The 18,899-nt window shown below is 35.4% G+C and overlaps 1 protein-coding gene across 1 annotated transcript in view; it reads right to left on the reverse strand.

Moving 5' to 3' along the window:
• The window catches only part of Xrn2 (5'-3' exoribonuclease 2), a 65,161-nt gene that overhangs the window by 11,326 nt on the left and 34,936 nt on the right, over positions 1-18,899 (reverse strand). The window contains exons 21-26 of the mRNA XM_013027042.1: positions 15,289-15,372; positions 13,574-13,671; positions 12,710-12,789; positions 8,122-8,226; positions 7,911-8,042; positions 6,251-6,378 (exon numbers count right to left, since the gene is read on the reverse strand). Coding sequence (XP_012882496.1) covers positions 6,251-6,378; positions 7,911-8,042; positions 8,122-8,226; positions 12,710-12,789; positions 13,574-13,671; positions 15,289-15,372 — 627 coding nt within the window. The remainder of the gene's footprint in view (positions 1-6,250; positions 6,379-7,910; positions 8,043-8,121; positions 8,227-12,709; positions 12,790-13,573; positions 13,672-15,288; positions 15,373-18,899) is intronic.

Genomic DNA, 18,899 nt, shown 5'->3' on the forward strand with positions numbered 1-18,899 from the left:
CTGTCTGTCTGTCTGTCTATCTATCTATCTATCTATCTATCTATCTATCTATCTATCTATCTATCTATCTATCTATCTAATCTCAGTGGCCAAACCTGAGATGTCTCCTTCTGAAAGCAGCAACAAGCCTTTCAACAGCTGTTACTACTAGGAAGAATCTCATTTTTGAATTGAAAGAAAGGAGGGATCAATTTGAACTTGCATTGTCAATTTGAACTGTCCTCCTTTTAAATCTCTTAACCAAATTACTAGTCGTCCGACTGAGTAACAACACTGAGAAGATTTCACACTTATCATCAGAACCTATTGGTACTTAAAAAAGCTTCCACACTGGATCCCTGGATATTTAAATCAATGCACATGCATTAGATTCAGACATTACATGTGTAAAAATAAGCAGAGTAATATATCCAAACAAAAATGAACTGGAAATTTCACTAAGCGTAAAAGTTTTAGGAGACAAAGGTGAGTGCTGTTTAAGACTACCTACAAGTGTTAGAAAACAGGAACCAGGTTTCATTCTACAAATTCTAGTCTTATCAGTGGAAGTTTCCCTTCCCATCTTCCATTTATCATTACTCATCTCCATAATAAATAAATCTGTTGACATACTAATTGTATGCAAAAATATATTTTGATAAAACCTAATCAAATCTACACACACACACACACACACACACACACACACACACACACACACACACACACAATTAAGTCCTTGCTTTAAATCCAAAAAAGGAAAATGATCAGCAGTAAAGAAAAACTTCAAGGCTACCTTTAAACAAATGTCTGCACATGTCGCTGAAATACATATAGCCTACATAAAGCAGAAATACTTCCTGGATGATATGTTATGAAGTAGATGGTAAAACAAACTTATTATCATTCATTTGTATGGCTCTAACAGAAGATCCATTTGAGTGGGAGAAAAAAAAAAACTGTGAGACAGTGAATTGCACTTCAGAAAGTAGAAGTGAGTGAAATAAAATGACTGTTAATTTTTTCCTTTGGTCTTTAAAAACTTATCCCTTTTCTAGAGTTCTAAGACCACATAAACCAAGGTTTCACCCATAGATTCTCAAGTGACAATTTATCTAATCAGCATGGCAATCACAGAAACATCCCATGTTTACTGATTGCACTAATCAAAAATCACTTTGAAATGCAGCTAATTGACAAGTTTACTGACCATAATGAAGATAAGTCACATATCAGGTTTTCTGCCTGCAGAAATGAATTGCTTTATTCATACTGAGTACTCAGGGTTGCACTTGACTCCAACAAGTCATCAGTACAGGGACAATTGCTCATCAACCAGAAACTGACACATTAAAGACAAATCAAAGACTAACAATAAGCAACACTATCAACAGACTCTTGATAAAGAGTTGGCTGTTTGATCAAATGCCCTGCAATGCAATTTTACATTATACGGAGAAAATAGAACATTAAAACTGATTAGATTTCAATTTTTCCAAAACAATGTCTGGCCAGATTTTAAAATTCAAAAAAAAATTTTTTTAAAAAGGTGCCAGAGGCTCATATCTATAATCCTAGCTACTCAGGAGGTAGAGAAATTAAGTTCAAAGCCAGCTGGGGCAGAAAAATCTGTCCAGAGTTTCATCTCAGAAAGGGTTGGGAGAGAGGGCTGTTCAAAAAGGTAATGGTGACCAAGATACATTGTACTCATAAAATACTTTATTGAATGACAATTCTTTGGAACAACTACAGAAAATAGTAACTGAGAACACTATTTTTTAAAAAAAAGGTTTCATCTCAAATTAACCACCAAAAAGCTGGAGTGGAACTGTGACTCAAATGGTAGAGCACTAGCCTTGAGCCAAAAAGTTCAGGAACAGTGCCTAGGCCCTGAGTTCAAGCTCCATGACCAGCAAAAAAAAAAAAAAAAAGAAAGAAAGAAAGATGGGCAATATATATTCATGTTATAAACTATGGTGAGAGGGGCCCTTTGGGAGGTGATCAGGATTAGAAATGATCACTCAAGTACTTTTATTACAGTAATGCAAAGTGAATTATTAATACCTATGAGATACAGCATTGAGCATGTGCTTTTACCTTTGCTATTCAAATTTCTTTTTTCATGTTGCTGAATGAAATCAATAACCTCTTGAGACTCATCTTGAGAATTATCTAAACTATATCTTAATTCCTTTTCCCATTTGGAAGTAGTACTATTGTAGACAGAAGTAAATGGAAAAAATCATAATGAAAGGGAACTGATAAAAAGTATCAATAAACAAACAGTTTGCTTTCAAATTAACCTGCATGAACAAAGGAACTCAACAGACACTTCTCAAAAGTACAAATAAATGGCCAATAAATACATGAAGAAATACTCAACATTCCTGGCCACAAAGGAAATACAAATCAAAGCAACAGTAAGATTTCATCTCACTTACACAAACAACAACAAATGCTGGAGAAGTTGTGGGGAAAAAGAAATTCTCAGACACTCGTAGCAGAAATGTAAACTAGATCTGCTATAGAAATCAGTATGGTGTTGACTAGATCCTTATATATCACCCTGTACCAGAATCAACTCCAAATGGATCAAAGACCTTGGAGTCAAAGCAGACACTGAAAACATTACAGGATGGAATAGGAGAAACCGTAGGTCTCCTTGGAGCAGGCCGAAATTTTCTTAATAGAGACCCGGAAACACAACAAATCAAAAAAAGGTTGGACAAATGGGATTGCATGAAGTTGCAGAGCAAAGGACATAGCTAGCAAGATCAATAGAAAGCCTACGGATTGGGAGAAAATCTTCACTAGCCATACAACAGACAAGGGTCTCATATCTAAAATATACTTGGAACTCAAAAAATTAAATCCTCCAACAACAAATCCTCAAAGAAACAACTGCCCAATAAATAAGTGGGCTAAAGACTTAAAGAGAAACTTCTCTGAAGAGGAAAGAAGGATGGCAAATAGACACATGAAGAAATGCTCGACCTCCCTAGCCATAAAAGAAATGCAAATCAAAACAACATTGAGATAACACCTCACTCCAGTTAGAATGGCAAAAATCAAGAACTCTAATAACAACAGATGCTGGAGGGGATGTGGACAGAAGGGAACCTTACTTCATTGTTGGTGGGAGTGTAAACTTGTTCAACTACTTTGGAAAGTAGTATGGAGGTTCCTCAAAAGACTCCACATCGAGCTCCCCCAGGACCCAGCAATCCCACTTTTGGGCATTTACCCAAATGTTTACTAACAAGACCACAACTACCAGCACAACTATGTTTATTGCAGCATTATTTACCATAGCTAAGATATGGAAGCAACCCAGATGCCCCTCAGTAGATGAATGGATCAAGAAAATGTGGTATATATACACAATGGAATTCTATGCCTCCATCAGAAAGAATGACATTGCCCCATTTGTTAGGAAATTGAAAGACTTGGAAAAAATTATATTAAGTGAAGTAAGCCAAGCCCAAAGAAACATAGGTCCCTTGGTTTCCCTTATTTGCAATATCTAGTATATGTCTGAGTCAAGCAGAAAAGGTCAGATAAGGTGATGTTAGGAAAATGAACTCTAAGATATGTATTTAAATGTTTTTTTTTCTTTCATGCATTTGTTTCTAACACATTTATAAGATTATTTCTTTGTTGCTTTGTATGTTCCCCCCCCCCCCACAGTATAAACCTTGTTTTCACTGTATTTGATGTCGGTATAATTTGTGGAGGGGATGGGGAAAAACAAGTCATTTAAATAAGGATACAGGTGGACCTGTTGCAGCAATGAGAAGTATAAGTTGTCATGTCGAAAACGAACTTTACAACTTTAGTGTTGGGGGGAAGGGTTGGGTGGGGGGAGGCTGGGAAGGGATGTGAAGGGTAAACAAAAAAAATAACAACAAAATAAAAAAAAAATCAGTATGGTGGTTCCTCAAAAAAAAAAACTACCCGGGGCTGGGAAGGTGGCTCAGTGGTAGAGTGCATGCCTTGCATGCCAGAGGCCCTGGGTTTGATTCCTCAGCACCACATAAGCAAAAAGAGAAAAGCTGGATCAAGTGGTAGAGCGCTAGCCTTGAGCTGAAGAGCTGAGGGACAGCGCCCAGGCCCAGAGTTCAGGCCCCATGACCGGACCCAAAAACAAAAACAAAAAAAAAAAAAAACTACCCTATATAATCCAGCAATAGCACTCTTAAGCACTTATCTAGTGGTACTTGCACACCCATTTATTGTAGCACTGTTCACAATAGCAAAGCTAAGAAACAACCCAGATACTCTTTTAACAGTTGGATGAGTCAAGAAAATGTGATATACACATACAATGGGATATTAATCAGCTATAATGAAAAATGAAACTGCATTGTTTGCAGGGAAATGCATGGATCTGAAGACTCTCATATTAAGCAAAATATGCCGCCAGGTTGAGGACTAAGGTCACATATTTTCTCTTATATACACAACATATACACAAATACAGAGAAAAACCACATATTTATATATGATTATAATACATATATATAATCTGATTGAAGAATAGTATGTACATGTGTGAAATACCATGGTTAAGCTCCTTTGAATAATTAACATGTACTTTAACAAAAAACGAATGACAGAAATGTAAAGCTGATCCTGTCTGAAGTATGTGTACTAGTGGGAGGGATGAGGGGGAATGGAGAGGGTGAAGGAAGCAAATAGTAAAAATACTTTATGTACATGTCTGAAAATAAAACAATGAAACTTGTTGAGATTGGATTAGGTACATCAGAGCAAGATATACTATTTATGTATACATGGATATGTCAAAATGAATCTCCCCTTGTCGAACTGATGATAATAAAAATTAATTTAAAAGTTAAGGTGGATAGGTATCAGTACTTACTGGTAAAATTTCAGAACACAGATAGCTATTTCAAAGTGATTATACTCTTCTGTTGTATGTAGTATAACATGAAATCGATATATGGAAAAATTCAGAAATGTTATCTGCTAAATCTTAGAGGAAAAGCAGCTATTCAGCCACTGTATCATGAGTATCCCCACGGGGGATACTTTGTACCCTTTCTGTGCTTTATTAAATAGAATAAAACTGTTGAAGCTCACCGTTTTTATTATATTATCTCATAATGTTAGATTCAATGTCATTAAACCATACAATATAGCAGTCAACAGAGAGAGCATACATCAAAAAGGGGGCCCTGAGAAAACAAGACCTCAAGAATTAATTTTTTCTTAGATTCCAAAATCCAAAAAAACCTGCCTGTGTTTAAAAAATGATTTGTACCTCAATTAACATTAAAACAGTGGCAGAGGGCTGGGAAGGTGGCTCAGTGGTAGAGCGCTTGCCTTGCATGCATGAGGCCCTGGGTTCGATTCCTCAGCACCACATAAACAAAAAAAAAAAGCTGGAAGTGGCGCTGTGGCTCAAGCAGTAGTGCTAGCCTTGAGCTGAACAGCTAAGGGACAGCGCCCAGGCCAGAGTTCAGGCCCATGACGGGACCCCCCCCCCAAAAAAAAGAAAAACAGTGGCAGATACAGAAGATAAATATTTTCCAATAGTGGGGTACCTGTGGCTCTTGCCTGTAATACTTGCTACTCAGAAGGCTGAGATCTGGAAGATCACAGTTTAAGGTCAGCCCAGGTAGAGTAGAGTAGTTTGCTAGACTCCAATCTCCAAAGAACAAAAAAAAAAAAAAAAAGGCTAGAGGCATTGGTCAAGTGGTGAAGAGTGTCAATCATGAGCAAACAATGAGCTAGAGCTAGAGGCCTTGAGTTCAAGCCACAGAACTGACTTTTTTCTGGTTTAAAGGGGTATTTTTGTCTGTAAATATTCAAGTGGCAGCAATTATCTTCTGTACCTGATTTAACTGTTCAAATGTCAATGAACTCCATATACCTCTTTCTGCATATGTTAACTTGGAAATAGGTTAGTCAGTAAAAGTAAAATAGCTAGTTGTGATGGTAAGGGGAAACAAAGGAGGTAGCAACCATGCTTGATAAGAAATGTACTCATTACCTTTGCCCACGTAATTGTAACCCCTTTGTACGGTAATTTTCACAATAAAAAAAAGAAAAAAAAAGCTAGTTGACCTCAATTAACTATATAAAGACAAGATAAAAATTATTTGATTTTGCATATATTATTCTTTTACAATTCTTATAGCTTACATATTTTTAAAGCCCACTGTTAAATCTTTTTAGCAATGAGGACTAGAAACTACTTTGTACTGTGATATTTAATTGTTAAAATACAAAATAAGTAAAAACTTACTTGACATAAGTTTTGGGATCTGGGTTTGTCCTCTCAACAGTGGCCTATATAAGTTTCCCTGGTAAGTCCCAGGTGGTGGTGCAGCATTGCTGTACATGCCAGTCCCTGAGCCTCTTGGCATGACATGGCTGTAAAAGAACCCCCCATATAAGAAAAAAATATAGAGAAATATAACACATCTATAGAAATATATTTAGCATATCAAGCTGACATAAATTAAACAAATGCTAGTAGCCACTTCTTTACTATTACATCTGACTAATAGAAATACCCAAAAGGTTTATAATTAAAACCCAAAGTGCATGCAATGGTAATGGTGATTAGCAAGTCTCTACTTGTCACACCAGGATTCTTAACTAAAAATCCTTGAAATATCTAATTATTGAATGGGTAATTTTTCAGTTTTCTCAAGAACTCCACCTGTCCTATCACTATTATACATTACTACTCTACTACTCAGTTTTCAATTTACTATGTCAAACAGTGCTCTATGCCCTTTCTCTTTGTAGATATTACAGGTAGATGTACTTAAACTATGTTGATGACTCATATTTTAGTAAACTTTTTCTCTTCTTACATCAGAATTATATATTTCAATATAGTAGAAATATTTAGGCATATAACTGCTTTTTTAAAATTGCCTTCTCGGGTAAATTCCAAGAAATAAAAATTTGGATAAAAATTGAGTATCCTCAGAACACAGAACTTTTATTATTTAGAGACACTTCAATGTGGCTTCCCAAAGTAGCTAGAGTAACACAAAAAAGTATATTTAGTATATTTTATTTAATTTTTTGTGCCAGTACTGAGTCTTTAACTCAGGGCCTTGCACTCTCACTTAGCTTTTTCCATTTAAAGCTGGTATATTACCACTTGGGCAAACATCTCCACTTGCTCTTTTTATTCTTAAGAATGAAGACTTTCTAGGAACTAGTCTCAGTGCTGGAAGGAATTATGACACTTAGTTCTTACAGCTCTATGATGTGGATAAAAAGTATTTTCTCTACCTTATACAGAAGGAAATTGCAGCATAAAGCAGTTCAGAATGCAAATATATTAAGTGGTAGACAAACCATCCCTTACTATTCACTACATAAATTATATGCTGATCGTAACTTTCTGTCCAAATCAGTTTTGGAAATATTTCTCTCTATACATAATCTCTACAACCAGGAAAAAAACAGTTCAGGAGCTACAAATCCAAAAGATAAAAATCAGAAGGTGGGTGCCGGTGGCTCACACCTGCAATCCTAGCTACATAGGAGGCTGAGATCTGAGGAACACAGTTCAAAGCCAGCCCAGGCAGGAAAGTCTGCAACACTCTTAGCTCCAATAAACACTAGAAAACCAGAAGTGGTGCTGTGGCTCAAGTGGTAGAGCGCTCGCCTTGAGCTGAAGAGCACAGGGACAGCACCCAAGCCCAGAGTTCAAGCCCCATGACCGCCGCCCCCTTCACCAAAAAAAAAAAAAACAGAAATTTGCAAAGGAGGAAATATAAATCAATAAACATATTATCTCCACAGGCAAAGAAATGCAAATTCAAGCAACAATGATATTGTTATCACCATTCAAGCAGGGGGTAAAATGTAGAACTGGTGACTGTACTAATATACTAGTTCAAAAAAGCAAAACATAAAAGACATAAGAATCAATAACTCACCCCAAAGTCCTAAAGGCTGCTTGATCCAGGTGTACAGGTCGCCGGTCCCGATTAAAGCCAAGTTGTGGCTTCCACTGCCGTCCATTGCTAGATTTTTCCCAGTCACCAGGTTTCAGTACTGCTGCTGGCTTTCTGAGCATTTGAAAATATAATATTTAGTTATAGGAATGAACACTTATCCACATAAAATAAATGTAGGTAGTGATATTACCTTGCTCCTGGAAGCATAACAGCCTTAAAAATGTAATCTTCAGCAAATTGTGGGTCTTTAAAATTAATACTGCAAGAGAACAATAAACTTTCACGATTAGCGTGGCTTTAATTATCAAGGAAACTGGAGAATTTTTTCTATTTTAACAGAAATAACAAATTCAAAAGCATCTAAGTCTGATTTTAGCCAATGATTTTTGCCAAATGACTAGCTTCCTCACTGATTCTGAATACACAGTATTCTTTTCTTTTTTTCTTTTTTTTTGCTTATGTGGTGCTGAGGAATCGAGCCCAGGGCCTCAGGCATGCAAGGCAAGCGCTCTACCACTAAGCCACCTTCCCAGCCCTGAATACACAGTATTCCTATACATGGTATTCAGCTAACTTTCTCTGTATGAAAAACTATATTCTGGCTGTGAATGATCAAATAATGGGCACTACTCCATCCCTCCATTTTTAATTGTTATTAAGTAATTTTATAAAGGGATTACAATTACATAAGATTTTAAGCACAATGCTTCTTGGTCAATGTTGTACCCTGCTTTATTTTGCCCATTCACCGCCTCCCATTCCTACCTTCAAATTAATTTTCACATAATGTAAATGGAATATAATGACTACATTTGATTATCCTTCCTTCCCTTTATTCCTGTGCCTTCCCTCCAAAAAAACATGTTTCCACTTCCTGATATTCATTTTGATAAACAGTACATTAGTTGTCCGGAGGAGTTACACCTGCGGATTCCTCCCCTCAGTATACTTTCCTTTAGTTTGTATAAATGCATCAGGTCATATATATGCTATCATGCACAGTTGTATTTTAGATCTAGCTTCCACATATGAGAGAAAACATGTCTCTCTCAAGCTGGCTTACTTCACTCAACGTGAGTTTTTTCTAGATTCATATATTTCCCTGGTATTATTCTTATGACATGGTATTATTCTTATGGAAGAGTAAAATTCCACTGAATATATGTATCACATTTTCTTGATTCAGTTATCCCTTGCAGGTACTGCTCCAATTCTTAAGAAATTTCACTATGATCATAGACAGGTAAAAGGCTAACAACAACAAAATATAAAAGTAAAAACTATATACAAGTAGGTAAGAAACCTGTAAGAGAAAACAATAACACCACCACCAACTCTACAGAACTTCCCAGCTGAAATCCCACACCTTGCTTGCCTTATGTACTTTTTAAAAATAAGGAACTGTTTGAAAACTATACAAATGCTTGCTTCTCAAAGCTGTACACTCAGAATTGGAGCATAAACTGAGTCAAACTTCCTTTCTGGGTTGGAGACAGTGATACATACATATGTATCTATCCTAAAGTTTGCTAGGATAAATATACACATCTGCTTTCTGACCCAGCAACATTTCTAGTTATGCATCAGATTTATGCTTAAATATGTTCATAACATCTTTATTCATAATGCTGAAAGATTATATAAGTATATGAATAACAGTGGGGTGCCTATCACATAGTTATTATCAGGATATGCACTGGTGAACACACTTTGCTCAAGAAACAATTCCGCATCCCCCCATAGTAATGGAAATCAATACTGTATGATAAGAGTATAAGGAAATAGAAAATAGGTACACAAGAGATGCCAAGTCAAAGAATGTGTGTGCGCTGGCCTTCTGGGTGCACATCTTTGTCAGTGTGTGGAAAGAAGTGGAGGAAGAAGGGAACTCTTCTACTAGGGGACCAAAAAACAAACAAACAAACAAACCACACAATACAACTAAAAGGCTATAGTTTAAGGTAGAACAGGATTGGTAATAAGATGTCAGAAAAAAAAGGAACAAAGATACTGCTATAGTTACAAAACTATAGTAAACCAAGCCAGGCCTACTGGCTCATATCTATAATCTTAGCTACCCAGGCAGCTGAGATCTGAAGATCAAAGTTCTGAGCTAGTTTAGGCAGAAAATGTATGAGACAATTATCTCTAGTAACCAGAAAAAAGCTGGAAGTGGAGTTGTGGCTTAAATGCTAAGAGTGTTAGCCATGAGAGAAAGCCAAGCAAGAGCATGAAGCCCTGAGCTGGATGCTTTGAGTCCAAGCTACAGTATTGGGGGAAAAACAAACAGTTTCCACAGGGGTTTAGAACTCTCTGAAACCATAAGCAAAATAAATCTTTCCTCTCTTAAGTTCTTAGGTATTTGTTTATAAAAACAAATAACTAGTAAGAAACTAATAACTAGTAACTAATTTGGCACAGAAAGTAACTAATACAACATATATGCAAAAAATTATCAACAAAATACTAGTAAACCAAATTCAACAGCACATAAAAAAGATCATACAGGACTGGGAAGGTGGCTTACCGAGTGCTTGCCTAGCATGCATGAAGCCCTGTTTAATTCCTCGGTACCACATATACAGGAAAAGCCAGAAATGGTGCTGTGGCTCAAGTAGTAGAGTGCTAGCCTTGAACAAAAAATAAAAAAGCTCAGGGACAGTGCCCAGGCCCTGAGTTCAGGCTGTAGGACTGGTAAGCAAAAAGAAAAGAACATACAATTGACCAAGTGGGATTTATCCTAAGGCTGTAAGGCTGGTTGAATACTCACAAAGAGTAATTACAATACATTACATTAGGAGATTAAAACCATATGATTGTCTCAACAGATGCAAAAAAGTATTCAGTATCCTTTCCTATTAAAATACCTCAATGAATTAGGCATGGAAGGAAAATACCTCAACAAAATAAATATTATACATGAAAAACCACATTAAATATGCTAAATAGGAAAAAAAACTTTAAAGAATTCTATCTAAGATATGGGGAAAAAAACCCAAAAGATGTCCATTTTTACTGATCCTATTAACTTAATACTCTTAGACTTGGTCATAAAAATTAGGAAGACAGAAAAACAGTGAGGAGTCGCTGTTTATCATCATGTACCAATATCAACTCACAGTGGATCAAAGACCTCAACATTAGACCTAAAACTTTGCAACTACTACAAAAGAGAAGAGAAATATTAGAACTTATAGGCACAGGCAGAAACTTTTTGAAGAGTCCCAGTGGCACAGCAGATAAGAGAAAAGTTGGGACCAATAAAAGTAGTTGCAAATACAAAAGTCAATGTTTAAGAAAATAGTATTTTTATTACCATTGTGAAATGGCTGCAAAGTAAATCTAAAAATCAGTCCTGTTCATAATACACGAATACACGAAATATAGGTTTTTTTTTTGGTAGTTTTGGGTTTGAACTCAGGGCACCAAGCTTGCTAGGCTAGTATTACTTTCTCTACTATTTAATTTTGATATATATATATATATTTAATCTTGATATCTAATGGTTTTGGCTGCCTCTGTGTGTGTGTGTATGTGTGTGTGAGAGAGAGAGAGAGAGAGAGAGAAAGAGAGAAAAAGAGAAAGAGGGGGTCTCAGAAACTTTTCTGCCTTGGCTATCCTAGAACTGTAATCTTCTCTTCCCAATCTCTTGAATATTAGGATTATAAGCATGAACCACTGGCACTCGCCCAAAATTTAAAAATAATAAAATCTCTAGAAATAAATTAAAGAATTAAAACAAAGAAATGAAATATCTCTAAAATAAAAACCGTTTTAAAAGCTTATGAAAAATAATAGAAATCATACAAAAATGGAAAATGGAAGGACATTCATGTTCATGAAGAACACTATTAAAATTTCCATATTTTCATAGGCAATCTGCATGATTAAATGCAATGGTATTCTTCACAGAATTGAGAAAAACAACAAATATGGAACCATAAAAGACCCAACATAGCTAAAGCAATTCTTAGAAAATCAGATAACAAAGCTGGAACATCACAATACCTACTTCAAAACACACTACAGATCTATATTGATCAAAGCAGTTTAATAGTGGGTTTAAGATACAGTAATCAACAGGACTTTTAGAAATCTAGAAATTAACACACGTTTATAGCCAACTGATTTTTGAAAAAGTTTTCAAGAATATATACTAAGAAAAGTATTCAGCAAATGGTATTGGGAAAGCTGGATATCATTAAAAAACAAAACAAAAAAACAACAAAACCCACCATCAACAACTACATCCCTATATCTCACTATTTAAAAAAATCAACTCAAGCCGGGCGCTGGTGGCTCACGCCTGTAATCCTAGCTACTCAGGAGGCTGAGATCTGAGGATCGAGGTTCAAAGCCAGCCCGGGCAGGAAAGACCGTGAGACTCCTATCTCCAATAAACCACCAGAAAACCGGAAGTGGCGCTGTGGCTCAAGTGGTAGAGCGCTAGCCTTGAGCTGAAGAGCTGAGGGACAGCACCCAGGCCCAGAGTTCAGGCCCCACAACTGGACCCCCCCCCCAAAAAAAAAGAAAACAGTTTTGACCCTGTGGGTGCCCTGACGGTTATCAGGCACTCTCAAAGATCGTCACATAAGTTAAAACAGCTACTAAATACTGAGGAGATAAGACTGAATCCAAGCCTTTTGTCATTCACTATGGCTGTGTTTTGTTTTAAATATAATTTTCTTGCAATTACTTGAAAATAAACATTAGACAAATGAAAAATGCTGATTAAAATTCCTTCTAGTCACTTTAATTATATACAAATGAATGCTTACTGATCTGGAAGAACAGCTTCTTCATCCAAAGTAAACTTTCCTTGAATCCCATGACACAGTTCAGGTGGTACATCTACTGGCTGTGGAAAAACACATTGTTGACTATATGCCCAAATGAATGGGAAGTGGGGATGAAAGCAGGTACCGGTTCACTAAAATTCATAGGAGTATTATTCTAAAGAGCCTACAGGTAAAAACTACCAATTATCAACAGATATCTGGATAAACACATTAACAGAAAATCATCCAGCCATAAAAAGGAACATTTTTGTGCATGCTACAACACAGATGAATCTTAAAAAAAATTAAGTGAAATAAATCAGACAAATACATAAGTACAAATATTGATTTCACTGCAATATGGCACCAAGAAGGACAAATTCAGAGGTAGAAAGTAATAGAAAGGTTACCAGTAGCTAGAAGACAGTAGAATAGTAAGTTTTTTTGTTTGTTTTTGCCAGTCCAGGGGCTTGAACTCAGGGATTGGGTGCTGTCTCTGAGCAGCTTTATGCTCAAGGCTATCACTCCACCATTTGAGCCACACTGCTACTTCTCCCTTTTTCTAAGTGGTTTATTGGAGATCAGAGTTTCATGGACTTTTTTGCCTGGGCTGGCTTTGAACCATGATCCTCAGATCTCAGCCTCCTGAGTAGTTAGGAATACAGTTGTGAGTAACTAGCATCCAGCAAGGGAGATATGCTTTAATAATATCTAATGGTTGAAGAACTTCTGGATGAGATTAAAAAATTATGGAGATAAAATACGTGCTTGTATAATACCATATATGTACTTAATATAACAGAATTTTACTAAAAGTTTTAAAATGAGTTCTTAATTTTTTTTTAAGCACATGATATACAATACCTCTGAGGAACCTGTCTGGTACAGCTCTGAAATGAAATCGTGAAGTGGGTGATGTTTCCCCACAAACAAGACATCACCTCCCAGGCTGTTTCTTCTGTCTGAGGATAGAGTAAGAAAAAGCTTAAGATCACACATCAAACCAATTGTCTTTCTAAGACATTTATTGGATATGGAACATCTTTTTTTTTTTTTTGGTGTTGGTCCTGGGCTTGAACTCAGGGCCAGGGCCTGAGCTTTCTTTCTCAAGGATAATGCTCCGCCAAGTGAGCCACAATCCATTTCTGACTTAATTGGAGATAAGAATCTCACAGACTTTCCTGCCTGTTCTAGCTTTAAACTGTGATCCTCAGATCTCAGCCTCTTTAGTAGCTAGAGTTACAGGTATGAGCCACTTGTGCTGAGAGGAAGATCTGTTTTTAAGAGAATACAAAAAAAAAAAGGAAAATAACTACAACTTTAAAAACATCCAGTATAAAATCTATAAAAAATAATTTTAAAGTGATAGAACTAGACATGAGACATGGCTTTATGGAAGAAAAAGTATTCTGACAATGAGTCTCAAAGATCAGTGACTATCAGAAAAGTTATCCCTGAAAGGTATCTGAGTATAAGAGAAAGGGCAAAGTTGTCTTATTAAAAAAGTGTTCAATTACCTGATATTAAAAATGTATAAGTATTCCTGAGGAAATACAAACTATCATCCAATTACAGGGATTATTCAACACATAATTGATAAACTGTTTCTTACAATTACTAAGTAAAAACTTCAGCAGAAATTAGCTTTACAATTTCCTTCCCCATCTAATACACTATTGTCAAAATTACAAAATGCTATGTTACGCAAGATAACATTTCAAATTAATATTCTAAAGGTAAACATTTGTCTCACCTTAATGCTTCAAGTAAAGCTATTATTTGGCAATGATGGAGTTAAGACAAATTGAGTAAGTTAATAATATCTTCCCAACAGGCAAGTACTTTGTGTGCAAAATAACATGTAAGAATGAAGAGGTCCAGGACATTCTTTTTGTTTTGTTTCGTTTTGCCAGTTGTGGGGCCTGAACTCTGGGCCTGGGTCCCTCAGCTCTTCAGCTCAAGGCTAACGCTCTACCATGTGAGCAACAGCTCCACTTCTGGCTTTTTCTGTTTATGTGTTGCTGAGGAATCAAACCCAGGGCCTCATGCATGCAATGCAAGCACTCTACCACTGAGCCACCTTCCCAGTCCCAGGATATTCTTAAGTGTCACTTTTTAATACATTCAAGAAATATTTTAAATCAAAAGCTTTATTTAAATACTACTCAATTTATACATGATTAATAAAAGTTAATAAATATCAGGAAAAAGACAAATTTATGACTTATCTCTCCATGCGAAATTTGACAAATGCGGAAATTTTTTCTTGTATGTGTGCCAGTAATAGGGCTTGAACTCAGGGCCAAGGTGCTCTTGCTAAGCTTGTTTGCTCAAGGCTGACACTCTACTACTTGAGCCACAGCTGCAGTTCTGGCCTTTTGCTAGCTAATTGAAGATAAAGAGTCTCAGAGATGTTCCAGCTGGTTTCAATAACTTAGATCCTCAGATCTCAGCCTCTTAAAAAGCTAGGATTACGACTGGCATCTCTGGTGCCTCGTAAAAATGTTCAATTTTATACAGAAATGTAAAGTCTATGTTACACAGACTCAGATCTGAACAAGTAGCAGTGTAACTCTTACTCTCTTCTGGAGTGAGATCTGGGTACACCTCTTCTAAGGCAGCTCTCAGCCTTCGCTCATCCACAAATGGTAGCAGAGCAACACCTGGGAAAACCAACCAATACAAATCATCCCAGCTATTATGAGCACCTCATTCCAAGTTACATTGGTCTATACAGACATATTTTGTAGAATAGCAAGACATTTTGGAACTCAACTCCATTACCTAATTTAGCAAAAACACAGATTCAACTATTTTGTATGTTGTAGTAGAAGACATTTTTCATACTTCCCATGGCTTTTCCCATGGTTTTTGAGTCTTTGTGTGATAGATATTTAAGCAAAAAGAACAAGTGCCCACCTAAACACCAATCTATGGTCTTTCCTTACTTGCTAAGATGCTTTCAATAAGCCAAATAATCTTCTGAGGGTTTGATTGTATGCTTTTGTGGTAGCTGGTTTTATCTTTTGAAAAATACAGGTAACTCAAGTACTTCTATTCAACTAGACTCTATGAATAATGTCTTCTCGATCTAAAATCCCATAGTATTCTATTTGTATTTTAAAGCCTATCAAGCAGTTGATATAGAAAAGCTAAGACTTACAGATGAGGAACAGAACAGGAACATGCTATTTGTACAGAGGCTGAAAATTATCATATGGAGTATGCTATAATTAAGGGCATTACTTTAAGAACCTATTATTTTTAGGGAAGCTCATCAGTAATGAAATATCTATTACTAGAAAAACAAATGTTATCTAGACATTGATATTATATAGTAAAAAGTAGTGGCTAAGTAAAACTTGCACACAATAAAGATAAATGCTAAGTAGAATTAAATAACTTTGAAACTATAGTCACTCAAAACTGATGTATTTAAAAAATTCTAAGAAATGAAAAGATTTTCAAAGTTATTATTTACTTAGATATTACATTTTTAAAGTAAGAAAATAAGTAAGCTTACTACTAAGAAGAATTTTTAAGATAAAAAGAAACTAAATTCTAGCATGCATTTTGAAGGGTATAAAAGGAAGTGATGTAAAAAATATCGGTATCACCTCAGTCAGGCTATTTAAATTACTGCTAGACACTTCCATGGAAACTAGAGTTTCTCAAGTTTTGTTTGTTTTTAGTAAGGAGAAATATATAAACAAGAAATTAATATACTATTTGGCTTCCCCTCCCCCTACTCCAGTAGATTTTCCTACCATATTAACCCTAGAAGCTAAATCTGATTCAATTATCAACTCACAATGCTACAAGGGCAAAAAAATTATCAAGCAATAAATCAACCTTGCAGACCAGAGCAGAAAGAAATGCTTTACAACCTGAGAGAGCTTGATAATATACTGAGAGTAAAAATAAGAATAGCAGCTACTAATCTCTGAGCTCTTACTATGTTCTAGGCATTACCGCCTTAATCCTCTTAATCACCCCAAGACAACCCAGGTAGGAGTTATGTTCAAGTAAGAAGTCCTTCAAATATGAGCTCTAGAGTCATCAGACTCTTTGGGTTCAGAATCTGAATCTGCCAATATGATAAAACTACTTAAATTCTCTATTTGTATGTAAAATACACAGCAATACAAACACTACCATACTATATATCTCTACTAGACAAATTTTACAAAAACACAATATTGCTGTTTAACTATATATAATGTTGGTAAATACACACCTTCAAAAATGGTGAAAAGTATAGAATTATATTTTATCTTTCTATAATTTTAAGATATATTCAATACAGGCATAAACTTAATGCTGTCTTATTAAAAAATCTTAATGCTGTAATAATTATCATTACTCCAACTAAGTTGTAAAACTATGTATGGAAGAATAACTGTATTTCCTAGTAATACTTAATTTTATCTAAAAATGCTCTTGCCTGGGACCTTAGATGAAAATATTAATATGTAGTAATAATACATTGCAAAAATATTAAAGGTGAAAATTTAGATCTACCCAGAAATGAACACAGACTCTCAAGAGACCCTCAAATAGCCAAAACAACTCTGAACAAGAATAAACTTGGACGGCAGAATTTCTGACATCATTTACTAAAGCTTCAATAATTGAAACAGTATAGTTCAGGTATGAAGATGACACATATACACAACAGGATAGAGAGCCCAAAAATAAATGCCCATAAATAGGATTAATTTTCAATGAATGCTAAGACTATTCAAGGGGAAAAGAGCTTTTCAATAACCGAAGGGAAAATTAGATGTTTAGATATAAAATAATGAAACTAGATCCTTACATTGCATAACAAAAACTCTGACTGCTTAGCAAAGTCCAAACGCCAGTACCACCCACTCCTCACCAAAAAACCCCACAAAAATCTCAAAATAGATCAAAGATCTAAATGTAGGAGCAAAATAATTACAGAAATAAATGGGGAAAAATTGAATTAAAAGAAAAGGTCAGGAAGCTTCAGCGAAAATAAAAAAGAAAGAGGGAGAAAAGAAGAGAAAGAAAGGGGGAAGAGAAGAAAGAAAAATTGAGAGAGCTTCATGCAGTGGACTTGGCAATGATTTCTTGGATATGACACCAAAGACACAAGCACAAATGGATTTCTCTAACTTAAAAACTGTTGTGTATCAATGGATATTAAAACAGAGGGTAAAGACAACACACAGAATAGGAGAAAATATATGCATTTCATATATCCAAAAGAATTTCTACAGGCTATGGATGTAGTAGTGATAGAGCCCTTGTCTAGCATGTGTGAGGACCTAGATTCAATTGCTAGCAATCACACAGACACACTCACGAATTAAGTTCTATAATGCAACAACTAAAAATCAAACCCAATTAAAAAATGACAAAGAACTTTTTCTGAAGATATGTAAATGGTCAGTAAGTACATGAAAATATGCTTAATATCAGTAATCACTAAGGAAATGTAAATTAAAACCATCATGTTATAATGTTATAACTATTATTTAAACAACAGAAAATAACAAATATATTGGCAAGGACCCTGGCTTCTTTTCCCTATTGAAAATATTTGTCAGTGATTTAAATGATACAGAATACAATAATACAATAGCAATTTGTGTACATTTATATACTTAATAAACTGAGGCAAAGACTTAATTTTTTGCTTATTCAACAAGTATATAAATGCATTTACTCCTTTAGTTATTTTACTATCTCTAATTTTTTATGCCTCTTCTCTCTTTAATCAAAATCCTTCCACAGAGCTGCTTCAAAAGCTGAGACTCCAAGCTATGTACATATGGCCAAAATAGGCACTCTTTTACCTCATGTAACTTCAACCAGTGAGGTATATTTCTCATTATTGTTGCATTAAGCTTGTATGAAATTTCAATTTTTAAAATAGTTTTGTCATTCTGTCTCATGATTCTCTTTAAATCACTTTTATTGGATGGTATAACCACACTATAGGGAATAATCAAGAAAAATAGTGATGCTGGAAAGAATTAAGTCTGTTTTATTGATCACTGTCCTCAAAACCCAACAGGTAATTGAAATACATTCTACACAGAAATGATAGGGGAATAGATAGGGTTGGACAACAGAAGGGCTGTTTTTCCTAAACAGGAACTATAAAAGGCCACAGAGGTAGTAAAGAGGCCTGTTCAAATCATTTAGCAGATGCAAATTA

This window comes from Dipodomys ordii, unplaced genomic scaffold (genome assembly GCF_000151885.1).
Source record: "Dipodomys ordii isolate 6190 unplaced genomic scaffold, Dord_2.0 Scaffold99, whole genome shotgun sequence".
NCBI lineage: Eukaryota > Metazoa > Chordata > Mammalia > Rodentia > Heteromyidae > Dipodomys > Dipodomys ordii.